Source organism: Denticeps clupeoides, chromosome 3 (assembly GCF_900700375.1).
Source record: "Denticeps clupeoides chromosome 3, fDenClu1.1, whole genome shotgun sequence".
NCBI classification, from domain to species: Eukaryota; Metazoa; Chordata; class Actinopteri; order Clupeiformes; family Denticipitidae; genus Denticeps; species Denticeps clupeoides.
The window spans coordinates 102057-127245 of NC_041709.1; the positions used below are offsets into that span (position 1 = coordinate 102057).

At 42.3% G+C, this 25189-nt stretch overlaps 1 protein-coding gene across 3 annotated transcripts; it reads left to right on the forward strand.

Moving 5' to 3' along the window:
- Positions 1-419: 419 nt before the first annotated feature.
- palm3 (paralemmin 3) lies at positions 420-24809 on the forward strand. Of its 3 annotated transcripts, none has more exons than XM_028973050.1 (8): positions 420-666; positions 12843-12894; positions 13673-13753; positions 19181-19299; positions 19656-19752; positions 21644-21674; positions 22362-22406; positions 23013-24809. In XM_028973050.1, exons 2-8 carry the CDS (start codon positions 12850-12852, stop codon positions 24026-24028), a joined length of 1434 nt encoding a protein of 477 aa, XP_028828883.1. In that variant the 5' UTR covers positions 420-666; positions 12843-12849; the 3' UTR covers positions 24029-24809. The 3 variants fall into 3 exon arrangements, with proteins under 3 accessions (XP_028828883.1, XP_028828884.1, XP_028828882.1); XM_028973051.1 differs by lacking the exon at positions 420-666 and adding an exon at positions 1710-1850 and having other exon boundaries at positions 21647-21674; XM_028973049.1 differs by lacking the exon at positions 420-666 and adding an exon at positions 1711-1850.
- The last annotated feature ends 380 nt before the right edge of the window (positions 24810-25189 follow it).

Sequence of the window (25189 nt, forward strand, 5' to 3'; positions counted from 1 at the left end):
CTGTGTATCACATGTGACAATCACTTCACTTCACTTCACTTCACTTTACTTCAGCCTTTTCTGCACCAAGGAACACAAACTGGCATCATGTGCATGATCTGCATAATAAACTCAAGCCACTAAACACAGAGTTGGTTATTGCAATACTGTAATACGGTTTAATTTTGTAAACTTGTGCACAACAACAAGTATAGGAAAACAGCATTATAATATTGAATATTTTTCTACATGGTATCCCTCAAGCGCCACGTGCATGTTCATATTTAATAAAACAAATCATGACGTGTTCACGTTTACCTTCAGGTGGTGACCTGTTGACCCGGCAGGAGAAGTGGGCGGGCCGCGCGCAGGAGCAGGTAGAAACCCAACACCGCGTGCCCGCGCTTCCGCGCCCCCGCCTGCCCGCGTGCCCGCGCCTCCGCGCCCCCGCGAAGTCGGAAGAGCGAGACGGAGCGGATTTTTTAAAGGCCGAAGTCGAGACGTTTGCTTTCTGGAGTGTGGGCTGCGTCTTGGTCTTTTTTTTGTTTGTTTGTTTGTAAGTGAAATCGCTGTTTGTTGCGACATTAATGTCGCATGTTTGCGCCATTTGTTAAAAGTTGAAAAGGGCGCGAACGCGCGCGGCTCGGGTTACGTGGGGACATTTTCCTCCTTCAGCAGTCGCGACAGGTAAGGACGCGTGTCAGTAACTTCTTACCACATATAATCCCGTGATATTTTAATATTATCAGTATCCCAAAATACGAGACAGAAAGAAAATTGACTCATGGCGCAGAGAAGTCAAAAAGAAACTGTGAGACAGTCTGTTGGCCCAAACCTCTCAAGACTCATCTGACAATGACAGAATGGGACATGCTGCACTTTATGGGGGTTAGCATGATGTTCCATAACTGAGTGGAGCTGATAAACCTCCAACATCCAGATGGTGCTGCTGGAGTATGGGGAATCTCTTGTATTGGCCCAGTCAGGGATACGTCATGGCGGTGGTCTGTGCACAGTAAAAGAATCTGAACCAGTTTTTGTAGACTTTCTGAATGGTGCCGGTTCGCCATTTTACCGGTGTTTGATACCGGGAGCTTGTAAAGTTAACAGGTCCTCTGCATCTGAAAAGGTCTGCAGATGGAGGGATCCATACGCTGTGGATCTACGTGAGCCACACCCGGGCCTGTAGGTGTAAGTTCTGTTGTCTGGCCAGCATTGTGTCTGTGGCAGCTAGACGGGGAAATTGGCTCCGCCCTCACAAAGCCATATAAACAAACACCGTGTGCTCTGCAACTCTTCTGTCTCCGTCCCACAGTGGTTCCTGCAAAGGGAACATGAAATATCTCAGTCAAGATTCATGTCGAAATATGGGACAGCTGTCCCCGAAAGGACAGCTACAGTCTACAGCAAGTCATTCTTATTTTATTTAATTCTTATGTGGAGCACAGCCCTGCATAGTGTTCATTTCTACACTGTAAGTGTACATTGTAATATTGATCTCCTATAATAATGAATTATCTGCCAAACTGCTTTATTGGTTTGTGGACTCTCGTTAGTGGCCTGGCTGTTATTGTTACTTATAAACATTAGCAGAGAGGCGTCCTCTGTCCATAGTCCATGCACAGTTGTCCATTACCAGGTGATGTAGCTGTAACCTTAACGCTACGCTCTAATTAACCAGAAAGGTGCTGATGAATCGGTGAAAAGTGCTGACTCCTTCATGGGTTAATGTGTTCTGGTCGTCTTTTCTACTTTGGACTGGAAGTGTGTTTGAAGAAGCCAGATTGGGATGAAACTGTTGCATATCTAGACATAGTTGGTTGGACCACTGATGTGAGCATCCCAGTTTATCCCAAGCATCATCACACCTGGTAAGTGTGTACCAGATGGGCTATAGTCTGTAAATGTGAAAATATCCCTTTCTATTAGGGATGGGCACCATGTCTGTGTTTATTGCTCTACTTGTTGATATGGCAGATGTGTTTATGGGTGTAACATGTTCACTAGGCCATTGATTGTCATTGTGAAACTAGGGCTGGGGAAACAAATGATTTCATGGATTTATCGATTTTTTTAGTTTAAAACTATTTTCATTTTGCAAACTCGAGTTTTTTGCCACAATAGTTTTTTCGTCCTTGTTGGTTACCGTAGCGCGATATTAGCCAGCCCCGCCCCGCGTAACACAGTCAAAACAACATGGCAGCGTGTAGCAGAGAACTACTTCCAAAGAAAGGTGCAGGTAATTCCGTCATTTGGAACTGGTTTGGTTTTGATGCAGCAGACGAATAAAATATGTTTCAAGGCTGTACAACAAATCTTTTCCAGCACCTGAGGAATAAACATCCCGAAGAAAACGGCTCCTCTAGCACACCTGCTAAAGAGCAAACTACACTTCCTGACAGCTTTACAAACTGTGTGCCTTATGATAAGAAGGAAAACGATTACGGAGGCGGTCACGTTTTATATCGCCACAGACATGCTGCCAATTTATTCTGTCGAAAGGCGAGGCTTTAATCACATGCTGAAAGATTTAGATGCGAGGTACGTTGTCCCCAGTCGCCGATATTTCACCGATGTAGCGCTGCCTCACCTGTACAACACAACTCGGGGAAAAGATCCGCAGTGAGCTGGAGGAGATGCAGTTTTATTCAGCCACAACGGACCTACTATGAAGCAGTTTTGCTTAAACCTGGGTTAAAGCTTGAAATTGTTGAATGACAGAGCCTCATTTACTTTTCGTTTTGAGATCCTACACATTTTAACTCTTGAGGACAATCATAGCAATAAAGTTGCACTTTTGACACTATATCTGAGGTCTGCAGCCATTTTTTAAGTGCATTGGGGGGAAAAAATCGAAAATCAAATCGAAACTCGAATTTTTCTTAAAAAATCGAAGATTTTTTTTTTTTAGGCAAAATTGCAACGCAGTACATGGTGCACACAACAAAATATGTCCTCTGCTTATAACCACCACCCTTGGTGAGCAGTGGGCAGCCATGAAAGGCGCCAGGGGAGCAGGGATTCGAATCAGCAACCTTCTGATTACGGGCCCGTTTCCTTACTCACTAGGCCAACCTAAACCTAAAATTAGTACTTTAACATTAGGGCAATTCTCTACATGATTCACTTCCCATAACTAGTGGTCAGAACTATGAACAAGTGTGGCATTGTTGTGCCTTATTACTGGGTAGTTCAATATAAAGTTATACAAAAGCCATCCAAGCAGTTTGAAAAGTTGCCATGTGATGCACGGGACACAGAAATCTAGTCTCACTTGTTAAAACAAACATCCACAATAAAATTCTGTGAACTCTATAAGCATTCAGACAAAAATATTGCACCATATATATCAACGTATAATGGATTTACTTCAGTACAATAGTTTATGCAATACCAATATGTTTTTTTAACATTTAGCATTAATTTTCCAGAGAACTATTCCAAAGTGTTACCAATGCCTACTTGTTGAGGTGAAATTTTTGAGCAGAGCGAATTACAATCAGTAGTTGTGTTTGTGGTTCAAATGGTCTTGTACAAAACTGTATTTTGAGTGTTTCATAGCAGTTTTCATGGGCAGTGGTGGAGTAGCGGGTAAGGAATGGGACTCGTAATCGGAAGGTTGTGGGTTGAAATCCCAAACAGCCAAGGTGCCACTGAGCAAAGTACCATCCCCACACACTGCTCCCCTTTCATGGCTGCCCACTGCTCACTATGGGTGAAAGTTAAATGCAGAGGACACTTTTCATTGAGTCACCTTTCACAACAGCAACTTCACTTTCAATTTCAATTCATCCTCACGGAAGATTGGAAAATGTCAGACTGTGCAGTCACCGATCTGTCTGATCAGAGCGCATGGTTTTATATCCCTTGCCGCACGTATCCAAACACTCTCTCAGAGTGCACAAGGACTTTCCATTTTCAGTTCTTTCAAAGGTCATCGAGAAATCATTGAAGCCATTGTGAGGCAATTAATCTCACCAATTACCCCAGAATATCATTTGCTTGGTAGCTAATGCAAATCCGATAACTGATGCCTTGCCCCTCAAGTGTGATTTATGCTATTTGTGTGACAGACAGGGTTTGTAATGTTAGATGTTCGTCAGTACGTCAACTCTCTGTGTGCCTCAGGCCTTTTCTGCACCCTTTTCACCACCACAGAGGAGCATATCTGATTGGACAGATTACAGCAGATAGATATGGTACTGGTGACTTCAAGTTGACCGACAACACATGCCGTGTTTGCAGGCTTGTGATGAATGCGTCATTCATAGTTGAGAACGTCATGATGGACAGGAGTTCAACATGTGTAGAGATAAAAAGTGCATTGTTACTCTGTCAGGGAGGTTCTGAGAAGTGACATTAAGCTGAATTAAGTTTTCCAATCAGATTCCAATTTTACAATAACTTTGAAGTAATTGAATTATATCCTATATCCTATCCTTATATCAAAACTGCAAGTTTCTGCGAGGTTTTGCATGAAGCTGTTGCTTTTTGTATGTTTGTGTCACATCTCAGTGCAATGTGCTACAGTTATTGGCATAAATCATTTCTTCGCTACATGCTCTAGCTAATTTAAATTTTGGTGGTGCGGTTATAGTCGGAAATAATCCCTATTTCATTATTCATGATTACGTTAATTGATTTCACAACTGTTAACATATCACTCAAACACATTATATAAAGGATTTATTATAAGGTGGTAGTAGCCTAGTGGGTAACACACTCGTCTATGAACCAGAAGACCCAGGTTCAAATCCCACTTACTACCATCGTGTCCCTGAGCAAGACACTTAACCCTGAGCGTTTCCAGGGGGGGACTGTCCCTGTAACTACTGACTGTAAGTCGCTCTGGATAAGGGCGTCTGATAAATGCCTTAAATGTAAATGTAAATTTATTGCAGTTTTTCAGACCGTTAGGAAATATAGATTACTTTTATTTTATTTACACATTTATAGATGCACATCTATAGGTAGCACAGCTCATTTGTACATTGAAGTGCAAAAAGCTGAGCATGTTCACGTTTTCTAAGCTCATGCTTGAACGATGAGGTGAGAGAATATTGCCATGACTGCTGAACACTGATGAAAAATAATGCTTGTAATAGCAAACTTCAATCTGTAGCCTACAACACTACATGGTTAAATGATTTTAGTGTTGCCAGTGTTTTTTAATGGATCGGAATAAGCACATTTACACCAGATCTGAAAAAATGTCATTGATCAATTCTCTCGGTGAAAACAGTTGATTCAGATTTTCTTCTGACTGAACCAACCTTGTTTGCCATTACTGCCTTGGTCAAACATTGAATGGTTAAGTAATGTATTGGGTGAAGATGAACAAGGTAAAACATTGTTAGATGTTGATGAGCTGAGGTACAACAGCACAACATCCAAACACAGGGTGCAGGTGGGGTCTTCAAATTGGTCAGGAGACATTGCCCAGAGCATGTATAGTGCTCAGCATAAATGAGTACACCCCACCACATTTATCAGAAAACCTTTAGTTTCCTTTCAGAATCAACATTTTTTATGAGATACCATAAAAATACCACTAAAATACCACTACAAAATACTCACAAACAAGATTTGTTAATTTGCACATACAAATCCTGTCTGGATAGTTATGGAATGGTTTCTGAATGGTTTCTTGTGTTTGATATTGTTTCCTGAATTTTGATACCTATATTGTTAACGAATGTACATGAAAGCTTTTATTTTGATGCTAATTGGTGGTATTGGCTTAATGGTAATGGTCAATTTAATCCCAGGAATAAATATAAAAAATGTTTCAACCAGCCCTGCATGCGACGTGAGCCAGTTAACCAGGAAAGGTTTCTTTTCAGCCTTCTTTGACATGTGCTGTCAGGGGGAAGAACCTAAAAAAGGATTTATTATCATAAGTCTATTCTGTTTTCCTTTAATTGCTGAAATGGGTGGTAGTGGCCTAGTGTGTAACACACTCGCCTATGAACCAGAAGACCCAGGTTCAAATCCCACTTACTACCATCGTGTCCCTGAGCAAGACACTTAACCCTGAGTGTCTCCAATAGGGGACTGTCCCTGTAACTACTGATTGTAAGTGGCTCTGGATAAAGGCGTCTGGTAAATGCTGTAAATGAAAAATTTAATTAGGTTGGAGATATATATATATATACGGTTACCTCCAAAGGTTTGAGCACATTTCACTGTGATATTAGAAGAAAAACAAGCAGGAATTTCTGGCAAGGTGTGGCTGAATAAACGCTGATTTCATAGCTTCCCTTGGGTCAGGGCTGATGACATCAGTTCAAGATGAAAAGAGATGAGATTCCAGCATTGTCTCTTTTCTCCCATAACCTGTTTGAGTCTGTACGCCTCAGAGCAGACGGGGGACATGGTGATAGCAGGTCATTACATGTCGCCTTGCATACCTGTCATGTAGCACTTGGCCAAAGGTTACAGTCTCTTCATTCCTTTAGGATGGACTCATCTGTCCAGAGGCCCGTAAGAGTAAATATGTTAGTGTTGATGTGAGCCTGTTTTCTATCTTTTACAGGTTTGGGTCAAAAAGTGGGATTCCCCTGGTTTTTAATAATAAGCTAGGACATGGCAATATGTATTAATAAAATCAAAAAACAGCTTGTTGCATGTGTTTGTGGTACACTTTGTACTGGTCACTATTACTATCACTATTACTGAAACGGCATAATATTTGCTATTATATATTAACAAGAGACTGGTTAAACAGGACATTTTGATTAGTAGGAAATAAGCAAACTTCCAGTTAAAACTCGCATGCACACACACACACACACACACACACACACACACACACACAGGTGTCTCTAGAGTCATTGTGAAGCAGGAAGTTCATACGTAAAACCACGATGCTTTTGAACATTAAAAGGGTCTTGTTGGGGCTTGTCAGAACTTTCTGAGACTGTCTGTGGCATGTTGTCTTCTTTCTGTCTAGTTCATCTCAAGGTGTTCCTCAAGATGCCTTTTACTGTTCCTGGTGATTTTATCAGTATATATCAGCTTTTTACTCAGATGGCAACACACATTTTTTTTTTAGATTCTGTGTCATGTAAGTGCCCCCTTGTGATTTTCAAAAGCCTTTATTTCAGACAACATTATATGGGCTTAGCAGTCTAATTGCAACCTTTTTAGATGACCAAAAAAAACTTGAAATTTGATGAGCATATAAACGGGGTTGGACGATGCCTTGTTTCATTCTCCTGCCTCCACATTCTGCATTATTGTTAAAGGCCTGTGAAAACTTGCACTGATTCATAATGGCGTTAGATTCCATAAACCACACAGGCTTCTTTTTTATGAATAAACGTTCCCTCACCTGTTCTCAATACAACACATCTGCAACACAAGATGTTTGGAGACGAAGAACAAGGTGCTGTGCTTCCGGCTGCATTTCTCTGTTGATGTGTGTTTTTTTTTTTTTACCTATTGAGGTAAGACGTGAAATTTCCAAGACTCTTTGGTGTCCTCTGTCTTCTGCCTTAGCTCAGTCTCCTCTTTCACTTACATCTTGGGCTACAGGGCCTACGCAAGCCAAGCCGGAGCACACGTCACGCTCCCCTGTAGACCAGCAACATTTGCTGCTTGCACATGTATAAGGTTGCATGCTGACAAATGGTGCCTTCAGATCTTGTGCCTCCTCCAGTGATTTAGGGTCACATCTCCAGCAGAATTATTGGAGTGGACTTTAGTGGATCTGTTGCTTGGTGAGCGAGGGGGAGAGAATTTCTACAGGAACAGGAGAACCATTGTTAAAGTCAGCCAGGGGAGCACCTGACAGAGATGCCATTGATATGTCCCAGTCCTCCCTCAATGACTGTAGTCAGTGGGATCTCTCATTTGACATATGGATGAAGTTGCAGCATTTACCACATGGTGGATTCCTGGCAGATATGGAAGTACACTTTGATGAGCAGAAGGTTGTCTGTTGGAGCAGTCGAATTAGCTGGAGTTCCATGAGCAAGGAAACCCACTGCACAGCTCACCAAGAAGTCCACTCTTCACAGGTACTCATTCTGTTCACTTTGAGGTCCAAGAGCACTAATCCAGACAGCAGCCAGTCAGAAAATATTGGTCTTGTATCTGGGTAAAATGCAACACAATCACCAAGGAAAAGGCATCCTGGAATTCAGCCTTTTAACTGACAACGCGTGCTCAGAACAAGTAGTCTTGGTCATATTTCATTATCACAAGATGACTCACAGATTCTCACATTATAATCATCTCTCTCTCCAAATAGGCTAAATAATTCTAATGAATTGTCTGAGCATCAAGTCTGAGCAATTAATAACAACAACTCTAAAATTATTACTGAAACCGACCCACACCCCCTTTGATCCCCTTTGACATGCGGTGGCAAGGTGGTAGGGGGCGGGGTTTTTGTGGAATGTCACTCTTAACGGTCTTCAAAACTTGAAAGCAGTTGGCTTATTAAAATAAAAGAATATCTAAGACAAAGCTGTTCTGTTTCTTTGGAGTGTATCTACACAAGCATGGATTTCATTGCGATTCAAGACAAGGGGGGGCACAACCTAAAATCTTGCGTAGGGCTCCATATTTGTTAGGACCGGCAAAGTTATAATAAATGTTAATATATGACTTACACAAATGTCAGTCTCTTCCTGCAATGTACTGCTGAGAACTGGGATCAATTAGTGACAATGGTTGGCTTGGGCCTAACACTTTAACAGGGTCTGTTGCATATATGTTTCTATTCAAGTATAGATATAAAGTATGAAAAATTGTGATTTTTGATATTGTTTGTCAGTTTCCACCTGTTTGTGGAACTGGAAAAGCTTAAAACATCTTTGTCCACCTTTTACTACTCCCTCACAAAGCATAGACACAACCTGGGCGTGCATGTGACATGTTGTGACCGAATTAGTTACACATCAACAAAACTGGCTGGGTGGACATTGCAAATTCAGATAAAGCACTTGATGTGACATTAGTGAACACTCCCCAGATACCATGACAATCTGGCCCAATTTCTCCTTTCATTGAAGCGTCTTGTGTTCTTGTATTACAAGCATGGCCTGGTTGTACTTGTGTACCTTTTTTCCTTTTTCCAATAAAATTGTTAGGTGCACCAGATTTTCAACGTATCACAGCAGTTTTACTGGTTCACTTTATAAACTGCTGTGCATAAAGGCAATATTGACTTTAAATAACAATTTGGTTACAATAAAGGAAAGTTAAAAGTTATCATTTTACTTGGTAAATGAGCGGTCAAGCTGAGGCTGGGAAGTGGATGCTAGCTTCTGGCGATTATGAAAACAAAGTCTGAGGTGTGAGAAGCTTTGACCTTGAAGAATTACGTAACACAAGTGAAGAATATTGGTAGAGTCGCGTTTTCCAGCATCTGCAGACAGAGTAATGTTCAGGCTTTTAAAAAAACTCTACTTGTACATATTGGGGATAGATTAGATCTTTAATCTGTAGCTACATCCACTGTCTGATTGGTCCAGACTACTCATCTCTCTGTCTTGACTGCAGCACATGCACTTTCAAACGTACACACAGAGGTCCATATAGAGTAAAGAAACTGGCCACTGAGGTTTATTAATCCTCCTGCAGTGGAGCCGAAAAACTCTCAGATCTGAAAATGGAAAGCTCTTCCAGGATTTCATCCATTTTGATTCCCTCACAAAGGCGGACCGAGGGACAGAAGCATGAAGCCAGAGTCTCACTTTCTGCCTCACGAATGAAAGACTTATCTGTTTTGTGCTGGAATCTTTCTTCTTAATGCTACATAAATTGAAGTTGGGATGGGGTTTTAGGGTGACCGCTAGACCCCAGACCTTTCTTTGTTAGGCAGAAATATTTAGGAGAGAGTGTGTTAGGCTGATCCAGGTCCCCAAAGGCCCAGTCTCTGACCGCATGATAAGCGAACAGGATGAGAGGATGCAGAAGTGATGAAGGTTTGATTCAATGCTTGCCCAAGTTGGTCCTGCTACTGCAGCTGAACACAGCAGGACTCTGCAATAGCAGAACAGCAATCTTGCAACTTCAACAGTTAATGCACATATGACCAGCCAATTCTGCGCAATCTTGCAGTGGTCTAAACACCGCACCTGATCCACATATTTGACCAATAAATATCATCTCTCATGAGCTTTGTTTATTAGTGTTTTGTGTGTGTGTGGAGAACTGAATATTTGGGATGTGTGGTCTCGAAGTATCTAACCTACCCGCTTCTTGCCCACCCAGGGGTACCTTGGGCATCATCGGTTTTTCAAAAGCAGTTCCGGTGACTGCAAGAGCTTCTAAAAGTAGGGGTGATGGTATAAACATAATGCCATTTAACTTTTAGTGTTGTGTATGCTGCATTTTCCTCATTGTGGTATTATTAATCACATGGCTTTGTCTGGCATTGTTACCTGCAGGGCAGCATTACTCTGCACGTTAAGAACTAGTCATTACAGGGGCCTTTGTGGTAATGTGGGTAGGCTGCAGCAGGAAAGAACGTTGACAAAGACTTCCTTTCGGCTCCTGCCTTCTTAACATATTACCTGCATTTCCATGCAGGATTACCTGTAGTCAGCCAGACACGCCTATGCTAACAGATACATACTCTCAGTAGACCACGGTGCGCCAAAGAAGTTACATAAAATGTTCACCTACGGGTGACAAGTCTTGACAGGAGAATTAACCTGTCTGTCAACAAAAAAAACCTGGTCAGGTATCGTTAATGATTTTAGTTGAAAGTAGAGCTGTAATGTTAAATACTCATTTCCAGAACCAGAACTTAATCGGCATCAGCATGCCTTTATTTCACCAGCCTTCCATTTTGCCTCAGCATATATTTTCACACTAATCGAAATTAACGGTCATTGTGATGCACAGCAAGCACAGCACATGGTGCTAGGGTGGTAGTAGCCTAGTGGGTAACACACTCGCCTATGAACCAGAAGACCCAGGTTCAAATCCCACTTACTACCATCGTGTCCCTGAGCAAGACACTTAACCCCGAGTGTCTCCAGGGGGACTGTCCCTGTAACTACTGACTGTATGTCGCTCTGGATAAGGGCGTCTGATAAATGCTGTAAATGAAATGTGTGGTTATGGGTCCGCTTCCTTACCCGATAGGCCACCACTGCCCCAACCTGACCACTCGTTTAATGCGCAAGCACGGGCGCTAGTAAAATGATAGAAATTAAACACTGAAAATGCACAATGTTTCTATAAAACACTTTACAAGCTGCGATGAAAGTACTGGCCCAGTGTACCCTTTCCTCGTTGCCACAAGCAGCAGCAAACAAATCATCAGGCCAAGATCATAATCAATTTCAAGCCCTTATAACACTTTTTAAATGTAATATACCTTGTTTTAATTACAGCCCGGCAAAGCACTTTAAGCACCAACACCTTTTCAGTAAGTTAGCTTTCTTGTAGAATTAACCAAAAAGGCAATATTGGCATTAAAAAAAAAAAAGTGATCCTTTAAAACTCTGTTGTTAAATGTTATGCCATTGAACATTTTGGTGCACCTACCTTTTGTGCTGGTCCACCCTAGAAATCAAGGTGCACCAGTGCAAGAAGTTAGTCAGACCCTTGAAACCTCTTTGGTTTTTCTTTTGAGACACAGTTTGGGGTTCCTACTGTTCTATAAAGTACTCTCACCTCCATTCTATAAACTGTTTTATTTACAATCAACTATTAGGATAATATTCAAGTTGACCTAAGTCAGAGGTGTAAGTGGACCACGAGAACCGTTTACACCTACATTAGAATGTTCCCAATCCCTGAAACCCAAACCATATTTCTTCCTTCACCAAACATTTCATGGAGACCCAGGTTCCCCAATCAGACTGTGGCAAAAAATACCAAACTTTCGAAAATTGGAGGGGGACATATCTGCACATGCATCCTTGCCCATTTCACATTGTGCATTATCTTGTCTATTGGGATCTCCCCATTAAAACATTCAGTTTTCTCCCTTTCCCCAACATCAGCTCATGTTGATCATGTTTTAACCCACTGTGAAATTCAGCTGCCCCTAAGAGGAGTCTGGCTCTGCTTCTGTCTCAGTAGTGATCCTGTCTACCCTTCTGATACAGCCTGGAAAACAAGGGGCTTGGTCAGCTTGCAAAGTCATTCAACCCTGATTTGACATGCGGCAAGTCAACTTGATGGTGTACAACCCATTGCTGAGAAATGCTAGGACGTCCCAGAACTTCTTTTGAGGCTGCTTTGGTGCATGCCAGTGCCTGATGTGATCCTAAAGTAAAAAGTAAAGTGAAGTGATTGTGACATGTGATACACAGCAGCACAGCACACGGTGCACACAGTGAAATGTGTCCTCTGCATTTAACCCATCACCCTGAGTGAGCAGTGGGCAGCCATGACAGGCGCCCGGGGAGCAGTGTGTGGGGACTGTGCTTTGCTCAGTGGCACCTCAGTGGATCGGGATTCGAACCGGCAACCTTCTGCTTACGGGGCCACTTCCTTAACCGCTAGGCCACCACTGCCCCCACTGCTCCTGGAGCGTGCCTCAGGCGGCGTTTCCAATGGCACTTTGCAGCAGGATCCTCAAGGTTGCTGGTGATTGGAGCTGGCAGTGCTATTGCACAGAAGTGGAAGGCAGGGGAAAGCGTTATTTCTGTTTGGGATGCTTACCACCCTGGTAGTGGTATCTCAAGAATGCCTTCAGGGACCAGTTGTGACTTGGGTGATGGTTAAAAGCAGAGGACACATTTTGTTGTGTGCACTTTCACTTATTTGTACTCATTCCAATTATTTTTCCTCCATAGTCAAAGGTTATGGAGGGTTGTCTACAGTGAGGATGGTCTGTTACCTGACCTTGACTTGGTGTGCTGAGACATATAACTTTTGGATGTTGCTTGCAGATCCAGGATGGACGAGATGGAGAAGTACCAGCAGAGGATTCAGGCCATTGCGGTAGGCCCTTTATCTCCACACACATCTCTCACCATTTGATGACTTATACAGATGGTGGCCACCACACTGTAAACTTGTAAAATGTAAACTTGTTACTCAGAAGGACATTTTGGTGCCAGAGTTATAATGAACAGTTATGTGTGAAGTGCTGCAGATGCTTCTGTCTCTTGCAAACACACAAATGCAGGGTCAAGGACATGGAAATGTCACATAAACTGCTCTTCCCACACTGTCTCCAGTCAGTGAATTATTTAGAGTGTAGGCAGTAGGTAAGCCTGGGTCCTCCTGGTGTTTGGTAAAACGACACTTGAGATCCCTCCACACACACAGCTTTTATACCCAGTGTGCTGTGTGTGTATCATGTGTATTGTAAAATGAAAAAACTATACCCCATCCTATAACCTCATTTTTTTTACATTAAATATCTGTTAACTTGTTTTATTTTGTCCGTTCTAGTACACTTTTCTGTGAGGACAGCTGTCCACTAACATATGTATATATCTTAGTGGAGAATGCAGGCATTTCAAATGCTTTATTATGCAGACCTGAGGATATGCATCCTACACTCTGCTATCATTATGTGTGCAGGAATTATGCAGTGAATGAAAGGCAGGCACTACCTGCATAATTGTGCTTTAATGGTTCATTTTGCATTATGAAAAAAGAGAAGAAAAACACACACACACATTGTCTGAGCTGCTCTGGAGTGTAAATTCTTCCCGCTGCCTGGCTTGTATTTGTTCTCTCTTCCTCTATCCTCTACTTTTTTTTCCCCCAGGAGAAACGACAAATTCAGGAAGCACAGGAGCGTGCGAGGAGGGAGCTGGAGGAAGAGAAGCTAAGACTACAACAGCTCAAGGTATGACCTTTGACCTTTCAACAGTCCGTAAGGAAACCAGTGTTATCATACTTCCATGCACCAAGACCTTTTAATCCTAAAACCTCAGACATAACTACTCACTCTGAAACAAGCAGCAGATTTACAGTAATAATACCAAACCAGTAATTGCATGTTTTCATGTTATTTTGGAAATTGAATGTAATATACCAAAGATTAAAAAAATTACGTCCCTTTAATCTATGCAGAAAACAGATAATTGCTCACATTTTACTCAGCAGAACCCTACTGTGAAATCAACCAACCACTGTGTGAATAGTATTGCGTTGCACTTGTTCTCATGCTCATTCCTGCACAGACACACACACCCTCCCATGAAATCTTTGTTCTTGATGTGTGTTTACATCCTCAGTGCTTGGGGCCTTTCTCCCCACTCTGTTCCCTTCACACTGGTGTTTCCACCTTCCAACACTGCCTACAAGATGCAAGCATTTCGAGACAGTGAGTGAGAGAGGGATCAGTAACAGCAGGATGCAGGTTTAGTTCAATGTCATAGACGTGCACCATTCACTGTTTGAGGGCAGTGTGGGGCACAGCACACACACACACACACACACACACACACACACACACACTCACACACATACAGAGAGGAACAGCTGGTGTTGCCATGGTACCTGATGAGAGGTGATATGCTTCCTCTTACTGGTCACTGTTCGGGGGCATCGCATTCTCAGTTCCTATGATGAAAAACACCTTCCATGTTGAGTTTTGGTGCAGCTGGGGTTGGGTGTTGTGCTTGCTTTGCTGCAGAGTACAGATTTCTCACGGAGGCCAGAGCAGATACAACAGCATGGAGTTGACAGGCCTCAGACATGCTCTCTTCATCCCCCTGGTTTCTAGGCAACTATAAAGTAGAGTGTCCAGTGGTACCAGCAGCAAATTATCTCAAATCTATAGATATCAAATCGCTTGTTTGAGAACTGGCCTTAAACCAGAGAGAAGAGTGTGAAAGTGACCAATCCCTGCAGGAAGGAAGTGCTCCCTGCATGCTTCCTGGCTTACAAGCAGACCTGCAGAGTCGGTGGACAGGTCTGTGGACACGAGGAATGATGGATGTGGAGATCATGGCCAGAGGGTGCGTGGGATTTTGAACAAAGTCTGAACAAAGAAAGGAGCAAGTGGTTTAAAAGGGATCTACAGACCACTCTTGAGATGAAAACTGGACTCTGCATCAGCAAAGTTAACACGTTTATGACATGATTGTTTTATTCTTGTTTCATTTAGTATTACTTTTTTTTTTTCTTAATTAACATTTGAAAAGTAAAAAACCAACCAGTCAAGCTTTTTTGTTTATTTATGTGTATATTATAAAGGGTTACTAGGCGCCCTCTTTTCTGTCTTCTTTTTGGGTCCTTGAAATGGCATCCAGACAGGGTTTTAGAATGTTGGGGTTTTTTAAGCTGATTAAACATTAGTCACGTCATGGCATCCTTTACTTGCGCTCATGCTAGTGCAGGAGTTGGCAACCCCGCAGCTCTTTCATCCTTATACTGTGGCTCCCCGTGGCTTTGGAAAAGAAATAATAATTTAATAATAATTATAAATTAAATAATAATTGTGTTTTATTCTTATCCAATGTTTTTTTTTATTATTGATTGTAGTTTGAAATTGGAAGATTGTGATCTTGTCCACAATTAATTTGCCCAACCTGTATTAAATGACTGCCTGTCCACGCAGTCCTGTGCCAAATATGATGACAGTGTGACAAAAGTAGACTTTTTTTTTTTTTTTAAGTCCACAGTTGTGATATTTAGTGTTTTTGTCTTTGTGATACACTGCAAATATACTAACCTTTAAACCTGCTAAATTCCTCGAACATTTCCTTTCCCTCTTAGTCTAGCACCAGTAGCACGCAAAGAAATCTGGGCTTTTAAAAAGCTGTACTTGTCTGGAATTATAAAGCACAGCTCAAATAGAAAGGCAATTATATTTTAATACAATTAATGGTCTAGTTTGCACAGAAAACAATAGTGTATTAGAGGTGCACCTGCTGTAGATATTTTGTACATTTTATTTGTACCTGGGATCCCATGGGACAATGCATTGCTAGGAGGAGGAGGCAGTGCGGTTACATTGACCTAGAAACATGCTCCAGGAATCAGACTAAAGACCTTGTCATGGAGTGAGGGAGATTAGAAGATTAGATGGGCTTCTCTCAGACTTCTGAAGATGGGCTAGAAATTCTTCGGTCATCTGCCATTCCTTTTGGTACCAGAATAGATTCTGACTATGAAACCCACAAACTGTTCATTTGGTGGGACCTATAGACACCCATGACATGCAATACAAAAAACATGCTTTTTCTGTAGATTTGACTTTGCTGTTGTGGTACCAGCTTGTTGTCCCACACAACCACCATCCTAATAAACAGGTAAACTATACCAAGCACTTCTCACTTAATCACGTGGCAGAGCATCATGTCTAGCTTCATCCATGGGTACCTGCTATGGATCCACAACTCCACACCCCTTCTAAGGTGAACAGTGGAAAAGTAGATCACCACATGCTTATTGCATGTGATTAGACAGGTGCTCCGACATTCATTTCTGCAAGGACAGTTTGTGTAAATTAATTATTATTTAAAACTGCATGAGTAACCTCCATGTTGTAACCTTCAAAAGAGGCTTCTAAGTGCGCGTTGGGGTGGTAGTAGCCTAGTGGGTAACACACTCGCCTATGAACCAGGAGACCCTGGTTCAAACCCCACTTACTACCATCGTGTCCCTGAGCAAGACACTTAACCCTAAATTGCTCCGGGGGGACTGTTCCTATAACTACTGATTGTAAGTCACTCTGGATAAGGGAGTCTGGTAAATGTAAATGTGTTACAAAATATAATGTGATGTTCTTCCAAAAGGGGATATTGCTTATATTACAAAATATATAAAAAAAAGTCTTTATTATATAGTCATATATATCATATGCCGACTCATAACAATAAACACAGGGTTCGTACGGGTGCTTGAAATCCTGGAAAATGGTGTTTTCAAGGTTAGAAAAGTGGTTTGATTTTGGACAAAGTGCTTGAACCTGCTTGAATTTGAAATTGCATCGCTTTCATAATAATTTGTTATCTTACGGAGTAGTTTTCCTTTTAGCTAAAAATGCATTTTGCACAAAATAAAAATAACTCCACGCTTGTGGCTGTAGTGGTGTAATCTTCCAATGGATGCACGCCCTCTGTTGGAGCAGAGTGGGAGGTGAAAACATGCCGGGAGGTTGCATGTTGGCTGGAGGATGAAAAATACTAATTATGGCTAAAACGTGGACCACGTCCTCAATTAGCCACTTGCAAAATATGCAAAAAGGACGTGCAGCTCTTCACCATGGGAGAGGCCGCGCTTTCAAGCCATATCAAAGGTAAGTTTTATGTTTTTTGATTAGGCCAATTAGCTAATTGATATTCACCATCACGGTACATTAAGTTTTTACATTTCCGTTTGTGTGCTTACCGATTTAATTCTTCTGTCGCGTGAATTCTTTCATCAAACAACAGGGCAATACGATGTAAACGATATTTATTCTTCCATTTCTATCGCCAGATTCAGTGTTTAACGGCAGTTTGGCAAGTGCATAGTGAGCTCGCGTTAGACTTTTTATTTACTGTACGTTTCAGTAGAGGGGAACGTCTATTGTTCACTTATGATTTAATCCCAATTTGAATAACCGTTTTTGGGTAACACACTCGCCTATGAACCAGAAGACACAGTTTCAAACCCCACTTACAAACATTGTGTCCCTGAGCAAGACACTGAACCCTGAGTGTCTCCAGGGGAGGACTGTCCCTGTAACTATTGATTGTAAGTCACTCTGGATAAGGGTGTCTGGTAAATGCTGTAAATGTATATGAGAAGCTTGAGACTGTGTGTTAAGATATAGGCTTCCACAACCTGATTCAGCTGGCAATGGATGGCCCAAACGTGATCTGGAAGCTCTTTTCCATAGAACAACAAACAGGCAAGAAAATGCTTAATGTTGGATATTTGGTTTGTATATACTAAACAATTCCTTCAGAGCAGGGTGTGCATCCACAGACTGGGACCTGAAAATGCTCTTTCAAAACCATCTTCTAAATTTTTCAACACTGCTCAGATGACACCATTCACACCATTATTTAACTTATACCAGACAGATGAACCCATGCTGCCATTTATGAGTTGGGGATCTCACCAACATGCTTAGGAGTCTCTTGGAGAAGTTTATCAAGCCCAGTATCATAAAGAATGCAACAACTACATTAAAGCTTCTACAAGTTGACTATGCTGATCCAGTCAACCACATGAATGTTACCAAACTGAGAGTGGGATTTGTCACAGCCCTGGAGGAGCACAAGAAGAAGAACTCGGATGCTGAGAGGCTGAGCCTGGAGTTTAGGCAGAACTGCAAACTACTTTTGCTGAGGATGGTCTCCATGCTTTTTGAAAAGGCTCCGCTCAAATATCCTCTTGTGAGAAGCCTTTCTGTTCTCAATCTCAAGAGGTGAGCACCCGAAAACTCACCACTGTTCTGCGGCTCTTTGTGGAAACTGTAGAGAAATGCTGTGATGACATTCTGAGGGAGTTTGGTCACTTCTATGACCACAGCCTGATGACCGCATCAGATTATTCTAGAATCTGCTGCCAGACAGAAATTCCACATTTATCTTGAAATCCAAAAAGAGGAGACTAGAGGTGGATATGAGGGTCCGCTGATGACAATGCAGAAAAAGCTGAATCACAAGGAAAACTGAGCTTTGTCTCAATGTCCAATGGCCTTCAAAGAGCAGCAAAGGAAAAGAAAGGAGGTCTGGAGACTTTGGAGAAACAGCTAGCTGGAACTGAAGGACACTCCTTAACAGGCCCTACCTGTTTGGCCTGGTCCTGGATAAGCTAGTTATTGTTTTTGCACTATATTTTGTTCAGTTTCATTTTTGCACTATTTTCATTGCAGTTTTTTGCACTTGTGTTGTTAATTGCAGAAGGCAGAAAAGAATGTTCCTGTTTTACACAATTAAAGTGTTTATTGAAATTGTATTTATCTGTCTGGTCATTATTTGTCATTTATATATAGGTTATATCGAATGCCAAGACTACTTACAGAGAGGTGATACATTAACATTAAACACGTTTTCTTTTAATTTTTTGTTAATAGCACCATGGATTTAAATGTGGAAAAAGTACATGCAATATATACACGAGGTTGTTAGGTGCTGGAAAAACACCAAAATGCACCTTGAAAGTGCTCGAAAAGTGCTGGAATTTGAAGTTGGAAAAGGTGTAAGAACCCTGTAAACAGAATGATAAAGTTCTAATGATAATGAGTTGTCCTCAATCAGAATTTCCACAGGTTTCAGTGTGCACATGCTGGGTTGATTCTCACATTTCTGTATCCTCCTGCTCCGTCCAGAGGAAGTCTTTGAGAGACCAGTGGCTGATGGAGGGACCACCCATATCCCCAGATGCCTCTGGGCCCCGATCGCCACTGTGGAGTTTGCAGGCCCAGGACATGGAGAAGCAAATCGAGAAGTAAAGTCATGCAGAGTTCTTAAATGTATCTGTAAAAAATCAATTTGGAAAAATGAAAAAACCTACCAGTTATAATTTTTTTTATTATCTATGTTGCAAACGTTTAGAATTGTAAACGGAAGCTTGAGTGATGAAGGTATACAAAACTGTCCTCAAAGTCTCATACATAAATGCTTTAAAAATATACTAATCAAATTCCAAGCTGTTTAAAATTTAGATTTAGCATCTGTATCAGTCCTAATTTAGTGATAAGTAATGTTTAATGATCTATTTGTTTATTCAAAGTATCGTAATTATTGTATTGCATGTGCCTGTGTCTGCACAATTGTGAAAACTGTTTGTGTGTGGTGTGTTAGCTTGCAGACCAAGACTCTGCAGCTGGAGGAGAAGGTGGCGCAACATATGGGCCACAGCAGTGAGGAGTTAAAGAGCGACAGCATTACACACGACAGCGTGAGATGCCTCTTCTCCTCGCACTGCTTCTCATGCCATGTCCTGCCCAAACCTCCACTTCACACACCTTCTATATATAGAGCTCTGCTGCTGGGAGTTCATTACCGCCACACGCTCCATGTATATATATATATATATACGCAGCTCGATAATGAATAACAGTGCTCACAACAATACCCGGCCTTTTGAAGCTTTCGCCTGAAATGAACAGAAAGTCTGGGGAGTGTATGTTTTCAGCAGGGCAGCTGAGGGATTGGGCGGGAATCCTTTTCCTGCTGAGCTCAAAGGGTTTCTTGTTGCTCAGTGGTGATGAGCATGTTTATTTTTAAGACCGAAGACAATGTGAATTTGTATTGAGCGTATACATGCCTCGCTGTTGCAAATTGCACTGAATGGAGGTTACCACGGAGTCCTAAATAGACTTGGAGTGTAGATGATAAAGGAGTGTAGATGATAAAGGTCTCGTTCTAGTAGAGCTACTCCTGTGAGGTGCCGCAGTCACCAGCGACATCATGGCCTTCGTTGGGTTAATAAAAAATAAAACATTAGCCATAAAAATACAGAATATACATGTATACAATGCATCATATGTTCCAAAATGTATTTAATGAACTGGGAATATATTAACTTGGCATGTGTTGACAGTGTTGTAGACATTGCTGCTGCAGATGGCTCTGTTCAGTGTTTAATTTTTGCCTTGCAGTGTTATCACTGTGAGGTTTTAATATCTATTATTATTCTCTATTTTTTTTCGTCATCAGGGTTTAAGTCTTTTGGTCCTGTGACTCCCCCTAGTGGTTAATGAGCGTAAATGAGCCTCTGTTGGTATTGTGAGGTGTTCCGACTGGTTTAGGGACCCTGTGGACTGTGTAGAAATGAATCGTATAATCAATGCATTGCAATGCACATGTGGACTATTCTGCAGTGCAGAACACAGTGAATTATATCATAGTAACTGTGGCTGCCTAATTTGAGTACGGGTACTCAGGTAGGTACTCTAGGTACCAGGAGTTTAGAAAACCATGCATGTTTTTTGCCCCGTTGTGAGCGCAGTGCGTGGCAAATTCGGTCTGAAAACGTCTTCCAATTTTCTCCAGTGAGCAGATAACTGGCTCAGTCCACACTCACCTGACCCCACGGATGACTGACCCAGACATTTCTGCCGTTTGTGGCTTCAGGTTTGAGCGGATTTGGGTCGTGTAGTGCAGGAAACTCTGGTGAAGCATTGCAGGGAAAGGAGGCCCACCGGGAAGAAAGAGAATCTCACGTCACGTTTGGGGTTTCCATCACATACAAAGGAGCACTATCAGTATTTGTGAAAGTGAAGTGCACACAGTGCACACAGTGAAATTTGTCCTCTGCATTTAACCCATCACCCTGAGTGAGCAGTGGGCACCATGACAGGCGCCCGGGGAGCAGTGTGTGGGGACGGTGCTTTGCTCAGTGGCACCTGGGCAGATCAGGATTCGAACCGGCGACCTTCTGATTATGGGGCCGCTTCCTTAACCGCTAGGCCACCACTTCCCCAATGACAAACATACGACTGTTACAAGGTGAGCGCGGACTGAACGCAACAGTTGTTCTGCTCATTGTCCACATAGGTTTATGAGACCTTTACTCTTGTATTTGAAAATATCGTGCGACATTGTAGAAAATGTATGGGATGCATTAATTTATCGTGATGCATCGATATCGAGGTATTGATAATCAGAATCGAATCGTGAGACCACTGGAGGATACACACCTCTAGTGGACTGGGCAGATGAAAAACAACTGAACTAATTCACAGCAAACCCACCCAGATTCAAGCATTCAGATTTACTCTTGTTGTCTGGCCTCTGCATTCCTCCTGCATGCACAGTAAAAAAACTTCTGTGTTGTGTTCTTCCAGCAGGACTGTGCAGCAGAGGAAGAGAAGAGAGGTGGGTTTTTTTTTAGATTTTTTTTTAAATAATTCTTCTTCAATATAAAACGGGCCACATTTTTTGCTACATTTGTATGGTTTTCCATTGCATTCAGTAAGAACTTCTTCAGTACAACTTCTCGAGGGATTTAGATGTCACGACTGTAAATAAGTTACTGTAGGGTGTGACTGCAATAAAAACAGGTTTGCAGGGTACTGGTTGTTAAAAGGTTAATGAAATGCAGGTAAATTAACAAATTGATGTCAACTATTTATGTGAAGTATTTAATTGAGAAGAAATAAGTTGGGGGCACACAGTGGCATGGTGGTAGTGACCTGGCCTCACCGCGCCAAGGTTGTGAGATGCTCTCCCCATGTTGATGCACATTTTCTTCTGGGTCCTCCGGTTTCAGTAATGTATGTGGAGGAGTATTTCGGCATATTATATAATGTCACAGAATCAACATTCAGAAAGTTCCCATCAGCCACCACAGCAAAACAGGAAATGGCTGGTTGGGTGGGCTAGCAAACCGGTTGCCTGTGGATTATTTTCTGGCAACTTTGTTCTGTTTGAACTTATTAAGGTATTACTTAAGTAAGTAAGATGTTGCTTTTCTTTACAACTAGCAAAGCATTGCAAAACAACACAGCGATTGGCAACGAGTGATAATCACTTTTGGGGGGGTCATTTTATTTTTTTGTACAGATAATCAGGAACCCATTGTTCAGAATGGACATGGTAATCGACCAGGTGAGCAGATAATCGTGTTTCACCATGTTGCTCCTCTTTTCTCCTTCCACTCTCTGTAGGGCAACTCCCTCCTCAGGTCTCCTCCTCGCCTCTCTGGTTCCTTCTCGCTCTCTCACGCTCTCTCTCTCGCTTCTATATGGATGTTCCGATAAGAATAGCTTTAAAGGTAAAATCTGTTTCCTGTCTGGGTGGCCCATATACTTTAGTGTCTGTTGTCAAGGCGTAGCAATTGGGATCAATAATCATAAACTCTATCCAATTCTTAATATTCATACAAATATTATTGTCCTATCAGTAAGAATTTTGAATAAATGACTTGATTCTGACCAAGACTAAAAAACACTTTAAACACTGTAGAATATGGTAGGCAGGCAACTCCTAGCTTTGTGATGCGGCTCTCATTATCCTCTCAGAAGGTGTTCTAGTTAGACAACGTGCAAAGTTGCATTATTATGGCAATTCTCTACTCGTAAGTTGAAACTGTACTAATGAGAGGCTATTTGCTGAAATGAAAAGCAGCATGACGCCATAAAACAGTAATAAGGCAGCAAATAGAGACAGATAGCATGCAGCCTGGAGATAAATACTTTATTTCTGTTTATTCAGAGGCAAGTGGAATTGAAGTGAAGTCTACTCACCAGTCAACTGAGCCAAATGGAGAGGAGGCGGAGACAGGTGCTGTGACATCATCTGCGGTCCGCGCCAATGGAGTGGTGCAGCAGCCATTGGCCCAGGACACACCACCCACAACAAACGGCCCCACGGGCGAAGTGCTCCCCGGTGGCATCACCTTAACCTTTCTTGGCTTTTCTGAGGTGGGTCCAGGTGAGAGCACGAGTGTGGATGAGGAAGGAGGAGCAATCATGCGAGCTGAGCGAGTGGTCATCGCTGACGAGGTGGAGGATGATATAGAAGAGGACACTCCAGGCAGTCTGATGGAAGAGTTTACACTGGATGTAGCTGAGAGCAACAGTCCTTCTAAGACCCAGGAGGAACATGCTGAATCAGTGGAGAAATGTTACACCGAGCCCGTCGCCCCAGATCAGGGATCTGATGGAACAGAGAAGAAAACTGAAGATGATGAAGAAAACACAACAGAAGCCAGACGCTCGCCCGGTCCTCCCGAAGCCAGACGCTCGCCCGGTCCTCCCGAAGCCAGACGCTCGCCCGGTCCTCCCGAAGCCAGACGCTCGCCCGGTCCTCCCGAAGCCAGACGCTCGCCCGGTCCTCCCGAAGCCAGGCGCTCGCCCGGTCCTCCCGAAGCCAGGCGCTCGCCCGGTCCTCCCGAAGCCAGGCGCTCGCCCGGTCCTCCCGAAGCCAGACGCTCGCCCGGTCCTCCCGAAGCCAGACGCTCGCCCGGTCCTCCCAAAGCCAAAGTGTCTTCACCTGCTGAATCTGTAGAGCTTGTGAAAGAGGAGCCCAAAAGCTCAGCCTTACCTCAGGGACCTCCTATCCCGGGCCGGTTCCATGAAATCCCATTAGATGGTTCACGTTCAGAACCACGAGTAGAGGAGGAGCCTCTGCTGGTCTCTAAAGTGTCCCCACTGACCAACGATGAGAGCCGGGTGGAGGCAGTCGGTGCCCCCAAACGCAAGACCTGCCAATGCTGCTCCGTCATGTGAGTTTCCCATAATCTGATTGGATGCACGAATCTCAGCTAACCTGCTTTGGCCCAGATGACCCAACCCAAACACATTTCCATCCCACCTGACTGGTATTTCTGGTACTTCAGTGGCCCTGGTGTCCTGCATGGTGTGAGGACAGTGACTGTTTTTATAGAGAGGCAGATCCCAGCCAAGTGCAGGCATGTGAACACTCACTGGAATTACTGTGTGCAGTCTTTTTAAAAAAATCAGGAAATTCATGAAATTACCATCTACACAACCTGCTGGTTTCCTATGGCGTTATTATAAAGGGCGAAATTGATGTAATGATTGAGGGATGATCAGTTCTATTTTACAGGTTCTGAGTCCTGGAACCCTTAGATGATGGTTTATATACATATTTCTGTGCTTGATTATGTTCACATTTTGAAAGATTCTCAAAAACTCAAAAGCTCTGGGACTCTGGAGACAAGAAGTTACATTCTCTTTTGAACTTACTTATGAGATTTTAGATCAAGGAGGGAATCCTCCTGATGTTTTAATTGTACAATTTGGCAAATGTGTATATATGGAGCAAAACTGAATGTGGAGTGCTGGGTTGGTTTTATTTTTACAGAATGTAATTTTTTATGTTTTAAGTTAATAAACTTCAAATGTAAATCCCTGTACCTTAAGTGGTTGCTTTTTTAAGATGATGTATGCTTGTACCAAAAGTAATTGTGAAAATGTTACACAACATATTAAAAAACATGGACCTGAAATAGACCAATCAGCCTCAAAGGGTCATTTATGTTAGAAACACAATCTCTACATTTAGGATGTAATGTAAATGTTTGTTGGGTTCTAGGACTCTTATCTTCTGTTAACTAGTAAGTAAATAAAACTACAAAGTCCCACTGTAACTCTGTGACCTAATAACTATATCAGTTGCATTCTTTTCCTGACATTTTTGAACATAAATATATTCTTATCAAAAGTGCAGAAGCATTTATGTATTTAACTCCATAACCTTTTAATCTCTCTCAGCAGTAACCTTGGTTATGGTGCGTAAGACCTTTTATAGGGTATTTTCATTCATAAAAAGTAATAAAGTGGTTAAGGAAGCGGCCCCATAATCAGAAGGTTGCTGCCAGCCACCGCTAGTCCACCACTGCCCCAGGAAGTGACTGTCCTGAATAA

Coding starts and splice junctions, on each gene's coding strand:
- palm3 (XM_028973050.1), top strand. CDS start 12,850: ATGGACGAGATGGAGAAGTACCAGCAGAGGATTCAGGCCATTGCG. Junction 19,300..19,655: donor ATGGAGAAGCAAATCGAGAA/GTAAAGTCATGC, acceptor GTGGTGTGTTAG/CTTGCAGACCAAGACTCTGC. Junction 19,753..21,643: donor ACAGCATTACACACGACAGC/GTGAGATGCCTC, acceptor GTGTTCTTCCAG/CAGGACTGTGCAGCAGAGGA.